Genomic DNA, 13,097 nt, shown 5'->3' with positions numbered 1-13,097 from the left:
TCTTTTTTACTGGGAAGCTATTTATGGTCATTCGTTCCTGGCGATGCTTCAATACTTGGCAAAAATTCGACACAGCATTATCATCAAATAAATTTGTAGTGACTGTAGCCACTGCTTTATTGGGATGGTTATTTTCAATGTCAGATGCAACTGATTTCCATACTTCCAGCATTGCACCAGAAGATTGCTGCTGTGCTGTTACTACCTACTCCTTCTCTGAATAACTTCCTGCTGTGAAACACACTGCAATTCCATAAGCTCTTCAGTGGTCATTTTGGTCGTTTCTTGGCTGTAATCTTCCACAAGCTCATCGATATCATTGTAAACCACTTCTAGTCCTGTGCTCTTGGTCAAAAGCAATCTCATTGACTACAGGCTCCACAGGTACTGACTCGAAAGCTGCAGAATCATATTTGAAACACACTCCTCCAAAGCTTCTTCCACCCAGAAGTGAAAGTTCTCTTGGTAATCCCTTGCCATGCCTTTTCCATCATATTGACACACGCAACGATCCTGAAGTGATATTTCCAAAACTCTCTGAGAGTGAGATACGTAACTTCATTCAACTCAAAGCAATGCTCAAAGAGTGCTTTAGTGTAAGGCTTCTTAAAGTTAGAAATAATCTGCTGGTCCATAGGCTGGAGTAATGGAGAGATATGGGAGGCAGAAATTGAATCTTAATGAATTGCAATTCTTCAAGGAGATCATCTTGTAGGCTTGGAGAATGGGCAGGAGTGTTGTCCATAACAAGAAAGACATGGAGTGGCAGATTAATCTCTAGCAAATATTTTTTTCCGCAGAACCAAATACTTCGTTGATCCAATCACAAAAAAGATCATGTGTCACCCAAAATCTGTTGTTGGACCTCCAAATCACATTTAACCTGCTCTTCTGGACTTTACACTTCTTGAAGGGTCACGGAGTTTGTGAATTGTAAATAACCAGCAGTATAATTTTCAAATATCTGCTTGCATTGGTGCAGAATAGCAGCGTGGGACGGTCTTTCATTGGCTTGTGACCGGGCATTGCATTCTCCTTTGCTGTTATAAAGGTATGCTTTGGCATTGTTTTCCAGAATAGACCCGTCTCGTCACAGTTAAAAACCTGTTACGACAGATAACCCTAAGAATCTATGAGCATCTTGAAGTTGGTGATGAAATTCTCTGCTGCCTTTGCATTGGAGCTGGCTGCTTCACAATGCCTCACAAAGTTGTGGATGCTGGTTCTTCTGTGAAACTTCTCGAACCACCAACTTCTTCCCTTAAACACTTATTCAACCACTAATGATCTTGGCATCGTCTTAACAAGGTCGACAAAAATCATTCTCACCTTCTCACAAATGATTTTATCATTAATAGTGTCATTGCTAGTGATTCTCATTTATACATATGAGGAAATCTTTTGACATCATCCAGAATACAAAACTGTTAGAATAGGCCTGAGGTATTCCTGCCTGTCATAAGAGGCAACTAAAGGGGGTCTCACCCATTTTGGCCTATATGTGATGGGCCCCTGTAGAGTTTTACCTCAATTTTTCAAAATTTTCCCAAAGAGCGAGCTAATTTGGGGAAGGGCACCATACATGGTGCATAATGTCCATCGTGCATTGAGATCTTTAGTCCACTTTCTCATTGTCACATTGCAATCCCGTTCATTCTCCATCTCTTGGGCGAGGACACCTTTCTGGGTGCATTTTGCACCATGCACTATGCAGTGTCGCTTTCTGTGCATTCCACAGGGACATTCTTTTGCAGTCTGATGATGAGATCCGTGCCAGTTTAGGGCAGCATAGTGTTCTTTTTGTCTGGCCCATCCATCGAGGTCCGAGGGATAATAAGGTTGCCACCAGTGCCTTCATCTTGGCCTTTGAGGGTGACACCTTACCCGAGAAGGTCAAGGTGATGGTCTACTGCTGTGACATCAAGCCATATATCCCTCCCCCAATACGGTGCTTTAAGTGCTGGAAGTTCAGCCATATGTCTTCCCGCTGTACTTCCAGCGTCACATGTCGAGATTGTGGACGTCCATCACATCCCAATACTCCAGGTGCCCCGCCTCCCATCTTTGTCAACTGCGGGGAGCATCATTCACCTTGCTCGCCAGACTGCAGGATTTTACAGAAAGAGATGAAAATCATGGAATATAAGACCCTGGACTGACTGACCTATACTGAGGCTAAGAGGAAATTTGAGTGCCTACATCCTGTGGCTATGACCACCTCTTACACCGCCGCTATGAAAACAGTTGTCGCCCCCATCAGTTCCTCGCACTCCTGTCACCTCTCGGAACTAGGGAACTAGAAGACTACACCTGCCCCCTTGATGGTGGGGGGCTCAGGGAAAAAGTCGGTGGCAGCAGATGACCCTGAGGCGTAAACTGCCTCATTGAACGTTCCGTGCCTTCCCAGTCTCACGGTGACGTCATCCTCCAGTGTAATTGTGGGGTTTTTTCCACCACCTGGCTGTGCTAAGGCAACTGTTAAGCTTTACATCTGCCTTCTGCATTGCCATTCAGGAAACCTGGTTCCTGGCAATGCGGACCCTTGCCCTCCGTGGCTATAAGGAATACTACAGGAACCGTAGCGAGTATAATCGAGTGTCAGGTGGAGTTTGCGTTTATGTCCTTAACTCAGCCTGTAGTGAAACTGTGCCCCTTCAAACCCCTCTTGAAGCTGTGGCTGTCAGAATAAGGACGACACAGGAAATAATTGTCTGCAATGTATATCTTCCTCCAGATGGTGTAGTATTCCCCAATGTATTAACTGCACTGATTGATCAGCTCCCTAAACTTTCCTACTTTTGGGAGATTTTAACGTCCATAAGCCCTTGTGGGGTGGCACCGTGCTTACTGGCCGAGGCAGAGATGTTGAAACTTTGCTGTCTCAGTTCGACCTCTGCCTCTTAAATAATGGGGCCACTACACATTTCAGTGTGGCTCATGGTAGCTACTCGGCCATTGATTTATCAATTTGCAGCCCAGGACTTCTCCCATCTATCCACTGGAGAGCACATGATGACCCATGTGGTAGTGACCATTTCTGCATATTCCTGTCACTGCCCTAGCATCATGCCCATGGATGCCTGCCCAGATTGTCTTTAAACAAGGCGGACTGGGAAACTTTCAGCTCTGCTGTCACCGTTAATTCTCCCTCGCATGGTGACAGTGATGTGGTGGTTGAGCAGGTAACTACAACGATCGTTTCTGTGCCAGAAAATATGATCCCTTGTTCTTTAGGGTGCCCCCATCAAAAGGCAGTCCCTTGGTGGTCGTCGGAAGCCGCTGAAGCAATTAAGGAGCGCTGACGAGCTCTACAGCAGCACCCTTCCCTGGAACACCTCATAGCCTTTAAACAGCTCCGTGCCAATGATCGTCAACTTATTAAACGATAACTAACTGACAACCTCAGCTGCCGACAGGTGTTGTTGATATACCTCGATGTGGACAGCTGAAAATGTGTGCCCCGACCGGGACTCGAACCCGGGATCTCCTGCTTACATGGCAGACGCTCAATCCATCTGAGCCACCGAGGACACAGATGAATAGCATGACTGCAGGGACTTATCCCTTGCATGCTTCCCGTGAGACTCACATTCCCAACTGTCCATAATTCTACATATGTATTATACCTTATAGACATTTGCCCACCCACTCATTACTCGCGCACGCTTTGGCGATTCCCGTATGAGTTTGGGCAAACTGTGCGCATTTGCACAGACGAAGGTCAATGGCTAGGTAGCCTTTAACTATATATATATGAAGACAGTAACTTGTTCTCGAAAGAACAGTTACTGTTGATGACCGTGCAGCTTTTCCCTGGAATAAATGATGACTAACTGACAACCTCAGCTGCCGACAGGTGTTTTTGATATACCTCGATGTGGACAGCTGAAAATGAGTGCCCCGACCGGGACTCGAACCCGGGACCTACTGCTTACATGGCAGATGCTCAATCCTACCTAGCCATTGACCTTCGTCTGTGCGAATGCGCACAGGTTGCCCAAACTCTTACGGGAATCACCAAAGCGTGCGCGAGTAATGAGTGGCTGGGCAAATGTCTATAAGGTATAATTCATATGTAGAATTGTGGACAGTTGGGAATGTGAGTCTCACGGGAAGCATGCAAGGGATAAGTCCCTGCAGTCATGCTATTCATCTGTGTCCTCGGTGGCTCAGATGGATTGAGCGTCTGCCATGTAAGCAGGAGATCCCGGGTTCGAGTCCCGGTCGGGGCACACATTTTCAGCTGTCCACATCGAGGTATATCAACAACACCTGTCGGCAGCTGAGGTTGTCAGTTAGTCATCATTTATTCCAGGGAAAAGCTGCACGGTCATCAATAGTAACTGTTCTTTCAAGTCAAGTTACTGTCTTCATATATGTAACTTATTAAACGATGGAACCAGGAGTTCCGGGAGAGATATGTCTTGACCATTGGGTGCCATACATCACCTTCCCAAGTCTGGGCAAAGATCAAACGTGTTTTCGGGTACCAAACCCCAACAGGTGTTCCCAGTGTTAACATAAATAGCATGTTATCTACCAACACAAACGTGATTGCTGAGCACTATGCTCGAGCCTCTGCATCGGAGAATTACCCCCCTAGCTTTTCGCACTCTCAAACGGCGGCTGGAAGGGAAAGTCCTCTCATTTACTGCACACCACAGTGAATACCATAACGCCCCAATTACAGAGTGGGAGGTCCTCAGTGCCCTTGCACATTGCCCCAACACAGCTCGTGGGCCAGATCGGATTCACAGTCAGATGATTAAACATCTACCATCTGACTACAAATGACATTATCCTCATCATCTTTAACAGGATCCGGTTTTATGGCGTCTTTCCATCGCAATGGCGGGACAGCACCATCATTCCAGTGCTCAAACCTGGTAAAAACACACTTGATGTGGATAGCTATCGGTCTGTCAGTACTCACCAATGTTCTTTGTAAGCTGCTGGAACGTATGATTTATGAAAAGCATATGACACGACCTGGCAACATCATATCCTTGCCACATTATACAAGTGGGGTCTCTGAGGCCCGCTTACGATTTTTATCCAAAATTTCCTGTTGCTCCGTACTTTCCGTGTCCAAGTTGGTTTCTCCCATAGTTGCCCCCCCCCCCCCCCCATATCCAGGAGAAAGGGGCCCCACAGGGCTCTCTATTGAGTGTCTCTCTATTTTTAGTGGCCATTAATGGTCTAGCAACAGCTGTAGGGTTGTCCATCTCACCTTCTCTATATGCAGATGACTTCTGCATTTCGTACTGCTCCACCAGTACTGGTGATGCTGAGCGGTGCCTACAGGGAGCCATCCACAAGGTGCAGTTATGGGTTGTAGCCCACGGTTTCCAGTTTTCAGCTGCAAAGTTGTGTGTTATGCACTTCTGTCAGCATCGTACCGTTCATCCAGAACCAGAACTTTACCTTAATGACAATCCACTCACTGTAGTGGAGACATTTCGATTCTTAGGACTGGTTTTTGACACCCGATTGCCTTGGCTTCCAGCTTAAGCAGAAGTGCTGGCAGCAGCTCAATGCCCTCTGCTGCCTGAGCAACACCAACTGGTGTGCCGGTCACTCTACGCTGCTGCAGCTCTACAGAGCCCTTGTTCAATCCCACCTTGACTGTGGCAGTCTAGTTAATGGTTCAGCGGCACCCTCAGCATTGTGTTTACTCGAACCAGTGCACCACTGTGGCATTCGCCTAGCAACAGGAGCTTTTAGGACGAGTCCGTTGACCAGCATTCTTGTGGAGGCCTCAGTCCCTCCATTGCAGGTTAGTCGTGCACAACTGCTGGTCAGTTACATTGCACACATTCATAGTTCTCCTGCGCATCCGTATCACCATCTCCTTTTCCCACTCACGGCGGTTCATCTCCCGCTTCGGCAGCCCAGGTCAGGGCTTCCAGTTGCAGTTTGTGTCCAATCCCTTCTTTCCGAACTGGAAAGTCCTTGCCTTTACTTGAGGTCCATTCACGTACACCTCCTTGGTGTACACCTTGGCCGCAGCTTTGCCTTGACCTTTCACATTCCCCTAAGAGTTAACCCTGCGGCTCTCTGCTGCCACTTCCTCTTGATTCGTTACATGTACCGAGGCCATGAAGTGGTTTACACTGACGGCTTGATGGCTGATGCTCACGTCTGCTTCGTGTATGTCCATGGAAGACATATTGAAGAGCATTCCTTGCCCGATGGTTGCAGTGTTTTCACGGCCGAGCTGGTGGCTATATCTCGTGCTCTTGAGCACATCAGTTCATGCCCTGGGGGGTTGTTTCTTCTGTGTAGTGACTCCTTGAGTAGCCTACAAGCTATCGACCAGTGCTACACTCATCATCCTTTGGTAGTGACCATCCAGGAGTCCATGTATGCCCTGGAATGGTTCAGTCGTTCAGTGGTGTTTGTCTGGACCCCAGGTCACGTCGGAATCCCAGGCAACGAACTTGCCGACAGGCTTGCCAAACAGGCTAAGCAGAAAACGCTTATGGAGATCGGCTTCTCTGCAACTGACCTGCGTTCAGTACTACGCCGTGGCTTTGGGAGATGAAACGGTATATTCTATGCATGCACAACAAACAGTGCCATTAAGGAGACTACGAATGTATGGCAGTTCGATGCAGGCCTCTCGCAGGGACTCTGTGGTTTTCTGCTGGCTCCGAATTGGACACGCTTGGGTGACACACAGCTACCTCCTGCGCTGTGATGACCCACCTCAGTGTCGGTGCGACGCCCGACCGACAGTGGCCCGTATCTTAGTGAGCTGTCCTCCTTTGGCTGCCCTGCGATGGACTCTTCAGTTACCGGACTCATTGCCATTAATTTTAGCTGGCAATGCCTCATCGGCTAATTTAGTATATGTGATGGTGGGTTTTATCATTCTATATAAGTTTTAGTGCAAATCCGTTGTCCCTTTGTGTTCTGCACTCTAATGATTTTAGGGTGGATGTTGTGATGTGTCGCAGAGTGACTGGCTTTTCCTTTTTATTCTCATTGATCAGCCAGCCACAGTCATCTGCCCTCTTGTTTTTACCCCTTCTACTTGTTTCTTGCTTCTCTCTGTGGTCTTCTTTTCCTGTTTTGCCCATAGTGGGGTTTGTTGTCCTTTTGTCGTTCTTCTGGTTCCTCCTTTCTCCTGTTATTGAGCTGTATGTCTCCTTTATTCTCTTCTTTCCACTGTGTAATTATTTTACTGGGAACAAGGGACTGATGACTTCGCAGTTTGGTCCCCGGTCCCCCCCCCGCGCCCCCTCCCTTTTAATCACCATCCGACCAACCAACAAAACTGTTGTTTAGATACTCTTGTCACTCCCTGTCAAGCATCTATATCCTTAATCTTGTCCTTGTTCTTGAGGATACTGCCAACAGTTAATGTAGACTGATCGTATGTGCGTGCTAAATCAGCAACACTCACAACATGTTTGGGTTTCTCAGTGATTTTATATTTCATTTCTAAGATAATTTTCTTTCTCTTACGGTCGTCTTCTCGTGACTTTATCTTTGGACACATTTCTACGAAGGTTATTAAAGTTTGCAAACAAAGAAACACTGTGTGAAAATGAGCTTAGAAAAATGTGTGATCACAAGCTGCACTAATATGGTAGCAGAAAGAGCGCTGAACCCACACTGCAGTACATACTAAAGATATTGTCATACAATTTGGAAACACATCTTTGATATTTGTAGGTTACATCAATATCTGTGTCTTCACCATATCCAAGGCTTGTTTCTAATTGAGCTTCTATTGAAGCTGAAAGAGTTACAGTGGCTAATTCTATAACGCCTATAGCATTTGGCAGTCAGTGTCTTCTTTATCAAATTGGAGACATAAGGATGGAATTTTGCTTTAGAAAACTGTGAGAGTAGAACATTGTAGGATACACTGCGGTGCCTTTCTGTATATCTGACTGATGTTGACTATATTAAAAAAGTGTGTTCCTAATGATGAAAATGAGAACAGTCCTGTTGTTACTCTTGTGCATCTGCATCATCTTAAGTATGCCTTGATTAACTGCTGTTCAAGTGCACTTTCGTAAATTATTAATGAATCCCTTACATTATATCTGTATGATGAGCAGCATCATTTGCAAACCATCAGAGATTATGTGTAATTTGTCTTCCAGGCTATTTTTACAAAATGCATTTAGCAGCAAACCTGCCACTGCTTGTGTGTGTGAAGAATATTTCTCACAAAGAATAGAAACATTATTCTAGATAATATAACTTTGTCATTTGTTCTGCTACCTTTCTCATGGGCAGGGCAATTCTCAGTAATATGCTTCTCATTTTAGCTATCTTTTTTTTGAATTTGCATGTTGTAATGTAAAAGTGATATATAGAAACGAAAATTAACATATTTATGTACATTGGTTGTGATACACTTCTTTGCCAGAACTACATTTGGCTGGTAGCAGAGCAAAACATATTGTATGGGTATCCACCAAAACATAAATGCAATGTGCTACACAAGCCATGAGATTTAATTGGATTCAGCACACCTTATGAAATCTAGGTTACTTAATAAATTGACAGGAAAAAAAATTGCGACTCCAAGGAGGAGTAGTTTACGAAAGTTGGTAGGCATGTTTCCACATCTAAAAAATGATATCTGTTCAAATGTCATGCCAGTTGAATTAAAAAATGATATCTGTTCAAATGTCATGCCAGTTGAATAAGAGTGGCACTAGTAACGCCACTATGAGTATGCAAGTCAGATTTTGTTTTAAATACTCACTGTACCGGCTGTAAGCATGAGTTACCTTTAAAATTTGACGTAGTGTGTTAGGTTTGTCAGGAATGACTTTAAGGCAACAAAGATTCCATTTCAACACCTCACTGTGCTTGAATGAGGTTGTGTAATAGGACTATGGAAAGCTTGATGTTCCTTCTGTGATACTGCTAAAGGACTTAGTGGAATGTAGCCACTGTACATGATTGCTGGGAGCGGTGGTCGCGAGAAGACCAGCCTCCGAATGGCCGTGTGGCACTACCAAGAGGAAAGACCATTGTGTTTGGTGTATGGCTTTGGCACATCATACTGTTTCTGCAGCAGCAATTTGAGCAGAAATTGGCACCATAGTGTGAAACAACGAACTGTTACAAATAGGTTACTTCAAGGCATGCTCTGTGCCAGATTCCCTGAAGCATGCATTCCGTTTACCCCAAACCACTGGCATTTGCAACGTCAGTGATATTAAACGAGAGCTCATTGGAGGACAGGGTGGGCATCCGTTGTGTTTTCTGATGAAAGCTGTTCTGCCTCGGTGCCAATAATGGCCTCATGTTGGTTAGAAGATGGTAAGTTGAGGGCCTGCAAGCAACCAGCCTGTGTGATAGACACACTGGACCTACACCTGGAGTGATCTGGGTGCGCTTTCATATGACAGTGGGAGCACTCTCGTTATATCATGCACCCTGACTGTAAATTTGTACATCAGTCTGATGATTTGACCTGTTGTGCTGCTATCCATGAACAACATTCCAGGGGGTGTTTTCCAACAGGGTAACATTCGCCCACATACCGCTTTTGTAACCCAAAATGCTCTACAGTGTGTCGACATGTCGCCTTGGCCTCTTCGGTCACCAGATCTGTCTCCAGTTAAGCACTTAATGGGACATCATTGAATGACAACCCCAAGGTCATCCACAACCAGCATTAACTGTTTCTCTATTGACCGACCAGGTGCAAAAGGCATGGAACGCCATCCCACAAATTGAAATCTGGCACCTGTACAACACAATACAGCCTGTTTGCATGCTTGCACACAACTATCTGGCAGTTACACCAATTATTAATGTACCAGAATTTCATATTTGCAATGGCTTATGTTGCGCTTACATTAATGTGTGATCTCTCAAAGTTAATCACATAATGTTTCCTAAACAAATGTATTCCTAAACTTTCATCACTCTACAGCAATTGTTTTTTTTTGTTGTGATTTTTTTTCCATCTGTGTATGTTATCTGAGGGGAAAAGAAAAGACAAGATAAAATAATAAATACTGCTCATAAATTACTGCTTATCTACAAAAAAGTATCCTAATTTGCAACATTCAGTATTCCATTCAAGCAAATCTATATTATTATTATCATCATCCTAATAAAAAGCTTGTGTTTGAAACAATTTGGAAATTATGTGAAATTTAGTTTGGTCAGCTAAGTATACAATAAGAAAAGGCACAAACAATATTGATGTAACTTGACGTTGCTGTTGAATGTGTGCTAGTTTGTTGTACAGATTGTCTTTAAACTTTTAAACTCAAACCCCTTAAGGCCTAGCTACAGGTGATGCAGAGATTGGGGAGATGTGGAGGAAGGGCAGAGCAGAGGGAGGGGGGGATGCTGTTATTACACTCTTTGTCACTGAAAAGGCACACTAGCACTTGCTTTCATATTTTCACTTCGTTTGACGGCTCTTTACGAATTGAGCTTGTAACACAGCCCAAGAGATCACAGCTAGAGCCCACCATATGCCATCTGTCTGCAGTCTTACTATTATTGGTATGCAGATGTCAGTGAATAGAATAAATTTTAACTCTGCAATGGAGTGTGCAGTGATTTGAATCTTCCTGCCAGATTAAAACTGTGTGCTGGGCTGAGACTTGAACCTGGGATGCTTGTCCTTCACAGGCAAGTACTCTGCGAGCTTAGCTATCCAAGCAAGACTCTTGACCTGCTCCCACAGCTTTACTTCCACCAGTACCTCATCAGCTACTTTCAAACTTCACAGTTCACAGAAGTTCTCCTGCAAGTTAATGGATTACCATTCCTCGAAGAAAGGATCTTGCAGAGATATAGCTTAGCAACAGGCATATCTCTGCAATATCCTTTCCTCTACTAATGATAGTCCTGCAAGGTTGCTGGAGGACTCCAGTGAGGTTTCAAAGGTAGGGGGTGAGGCAAAACTGTAAAACTGTGAGGGCAGGTCAAGAGTTGTGCTTAGATAGCTCAATTGGTAGAGCACTTGCCCACAAAAGCCAAAGGTTACAGGTTCTAGTCATGCATCAGCATCCATGTGTTAGTGCACAATTACATTGTTACATTGGCCAGAAAATTATACTCTTAAGAATTATTTAAATCCTCAAGAATTTGCTGATGTTCTCAGCATTAATGTTACAGTAATAATGAGGTCTTGGTGATAGTATGGATACCGTTGATAAGTGGGTGCAACAAGTCATCTCAAACTTGAATGAAAGTGCTATAGAGGAACTTATTATTGTAGTAGTATAACATTTAAGCCATGCATTACTTTAAAAAGTACTTTTTTCTCTGTTTGCAGGATTCTAGCAGATTTGCTGAACGTATCTGTACAGCACTGAGTGACATGAAGTCCTTAGTTGAAGAGTGGAAGAAGCAGCAAAAGAAATAACACAATGACTGTACTTGTGAAGTTTCAGTGTGTTGATCAACTTGGGCAAAGGATTGACAGCAGAATTTCAGAAATACGTTGAACACATGTTTGGTGCAGGAATATCAGGTATAATGTGGGAGATGAGCTCATCTGTTGTTGGTTTTTAAACTTTATCTTGTCTAATAAGTAATGACATTTTAATTTTATGTGACAAACATCAGAGTGTTATCCATCAGTATTTATGTACTCATGTTACATCCTTTTTCTTGCACTCTTTGTAAAAAATGCCTATGTTGTCATTTCTTAAAAAGTGCAGCCTGTAAATAGTTTAGGAAGTGCCTAATCAAAGTGTAAAATAATCCTAATGTAGGGTACAGTTATACTTATGGAGTATTTGACATACTTGCATAATATATGCAGTACTTTTCATTTAGGTGAGGAATGCACACAAGTACTTTTTTATAAGCTCAAGTTATTTAAAGTTGCAGTGTTTAACAAATAATAATACGAGAGTTTTGTGGGGGAGAACTTACAACCACAGAATGTTGTAGCACATTATTTTACTTCATAGTTGTTATTTCCTTTCTTCCAAAGAACTGACAAACATAGCAATGCAATTTCATCATGCAACCTATCAATGCAATGTTGTGTGTGTATGTGTTTGAATATTTTTGTATGTATATTTGTGGTTTGAAAATGAATGGTATGTTGCTGTTATACAAAATGAAATATAATATTATTGTTAACACCATTTATAAAATGAAGTGTGACTGACTATGATCAAAATGTCAGAGACTCTTGCCTTGTATTGTGTGGAGCATTCACTTCTCATTCAGAAAAAGCATCTGAAATAATGACATTTGTAGTTCTCTAGCATTACCTGTATTTTGAAACTGTCGTGTTCTTTCTTTTCTCTGTGAAAATCACTTTCCCCAACATTGCTGAACTAGAAAAGAAAATGATATTTAAAGTGCCATCTTATGAATTATTTAGTTTTATTTTTTATCTGTTAATGACTATGTGATGGGGGGAAATGTCAAAACTGTCATACACTTAAAAAGGGACTTCCTGTGAGATGAATGTTAAACTGTATAACAGCTTACAGTGTCTGATGTATATATTCTACTATACTTTTGTACGTCTCATTGACTATATTCAGTACATTTCTCAGCACTGTGTGCTGATATGTTGTTCTTGTTGTTTTTGTTTCCAGCCTTAAGAAAAAAAAGACCCATTTGCATCATTTTGAATTCAGTACCTTTTTTGTGAAACCTGTTTGGGAATAATTTGAATAAAAACATTTTTATTACAAATTTGTCTTTCTGTGACAAAATATAATAGAGAGCTTTAAAATTTATTACTTGTACTTGTTTTGAATTTCCCTCACATGTACCCTGTACCTGGCACTATGCTTCCATACTTTCAGAGAGTAAATTCTCAGCACCATGAGAAACATGTCTGTTGTCATGGTTTTATATACCTAAGAAGCACATTCCTCTTTATTCTTAACATAATAAATACTTGATCTAAATGATTAATGGAAAATCTCATATAAAGATGTGAAACAAATACTAACAAAGAGATAGAGGGGCTGGCCAGTACTTACCTCAGCTCAGTACAGCCGATAGATACACAAAAAACAGAACCGAAAATTTACGTTCCTAACTTTTGGAACAAATGTTCCTTCATCAGGGAGGAGAGAGGGGAAAGAAAGGGAAGAAGGGAAAGTGGATTCAGCTACTCACAACCCAGG

General features: G+C 42.9%; 1 protein-coding gene across 6 annotated transcripts in view; it reads left to right on the top strand.

Annotated features, from left to right (window-relative positions):
- LOC126255010 (carnitine O-palmitoyltransferase 1, liver isoform) overlaps nucleotides 1-12,642 on the top strand; it is a 270,808-nt gene extending 258,166 nt beyond the window's left edge. For 4 of the 6 annotated variants that reach the window (XM_049955360.1, XM_049955357.1, XM_049955359.1 and 1 more), the window contains one exon: nucleotides 11,273-12,641. In XM_049955360.1, coding sequence (XP_049811317.1) covers nucleotides 11,273-11,362 — 90 coding nt within the window. In that variant the 3' untranslated portion in view covers nucleotides 11,363-12,641. Of the gene's footprint in view, nucleotides 1-11,272 lie in introns of all 6 variants that reach the window. The other 2 variants (XM_049955362.1, XM_049955361.1) reach the window with 1 other exon arrangement.
- The last annotated feature ends 455 nt before the right edge of the window (nucleotides 12,643-13,097 follow it).

Source organism: Schistocerca nitens, chromosome 1 (genome assembly GCF_023898315.1).
Source record: "Schistocerca nitens isolate TAMUIC-IGC-003100 chromosome 1, iqSchNite1.1, whole genome shotgun sequence".
Taxonomy (NCBI): Eukaryota; Metazoa; Arthropoda; class Insecta; order Orthoptera; family Acrididae; genus Schistocerca; species Schistocerca nitens.
Note: the sequence above shows the minus strand (reverse complement) of the source record. Positions and strands in the feature narration are given on the sequence as shown.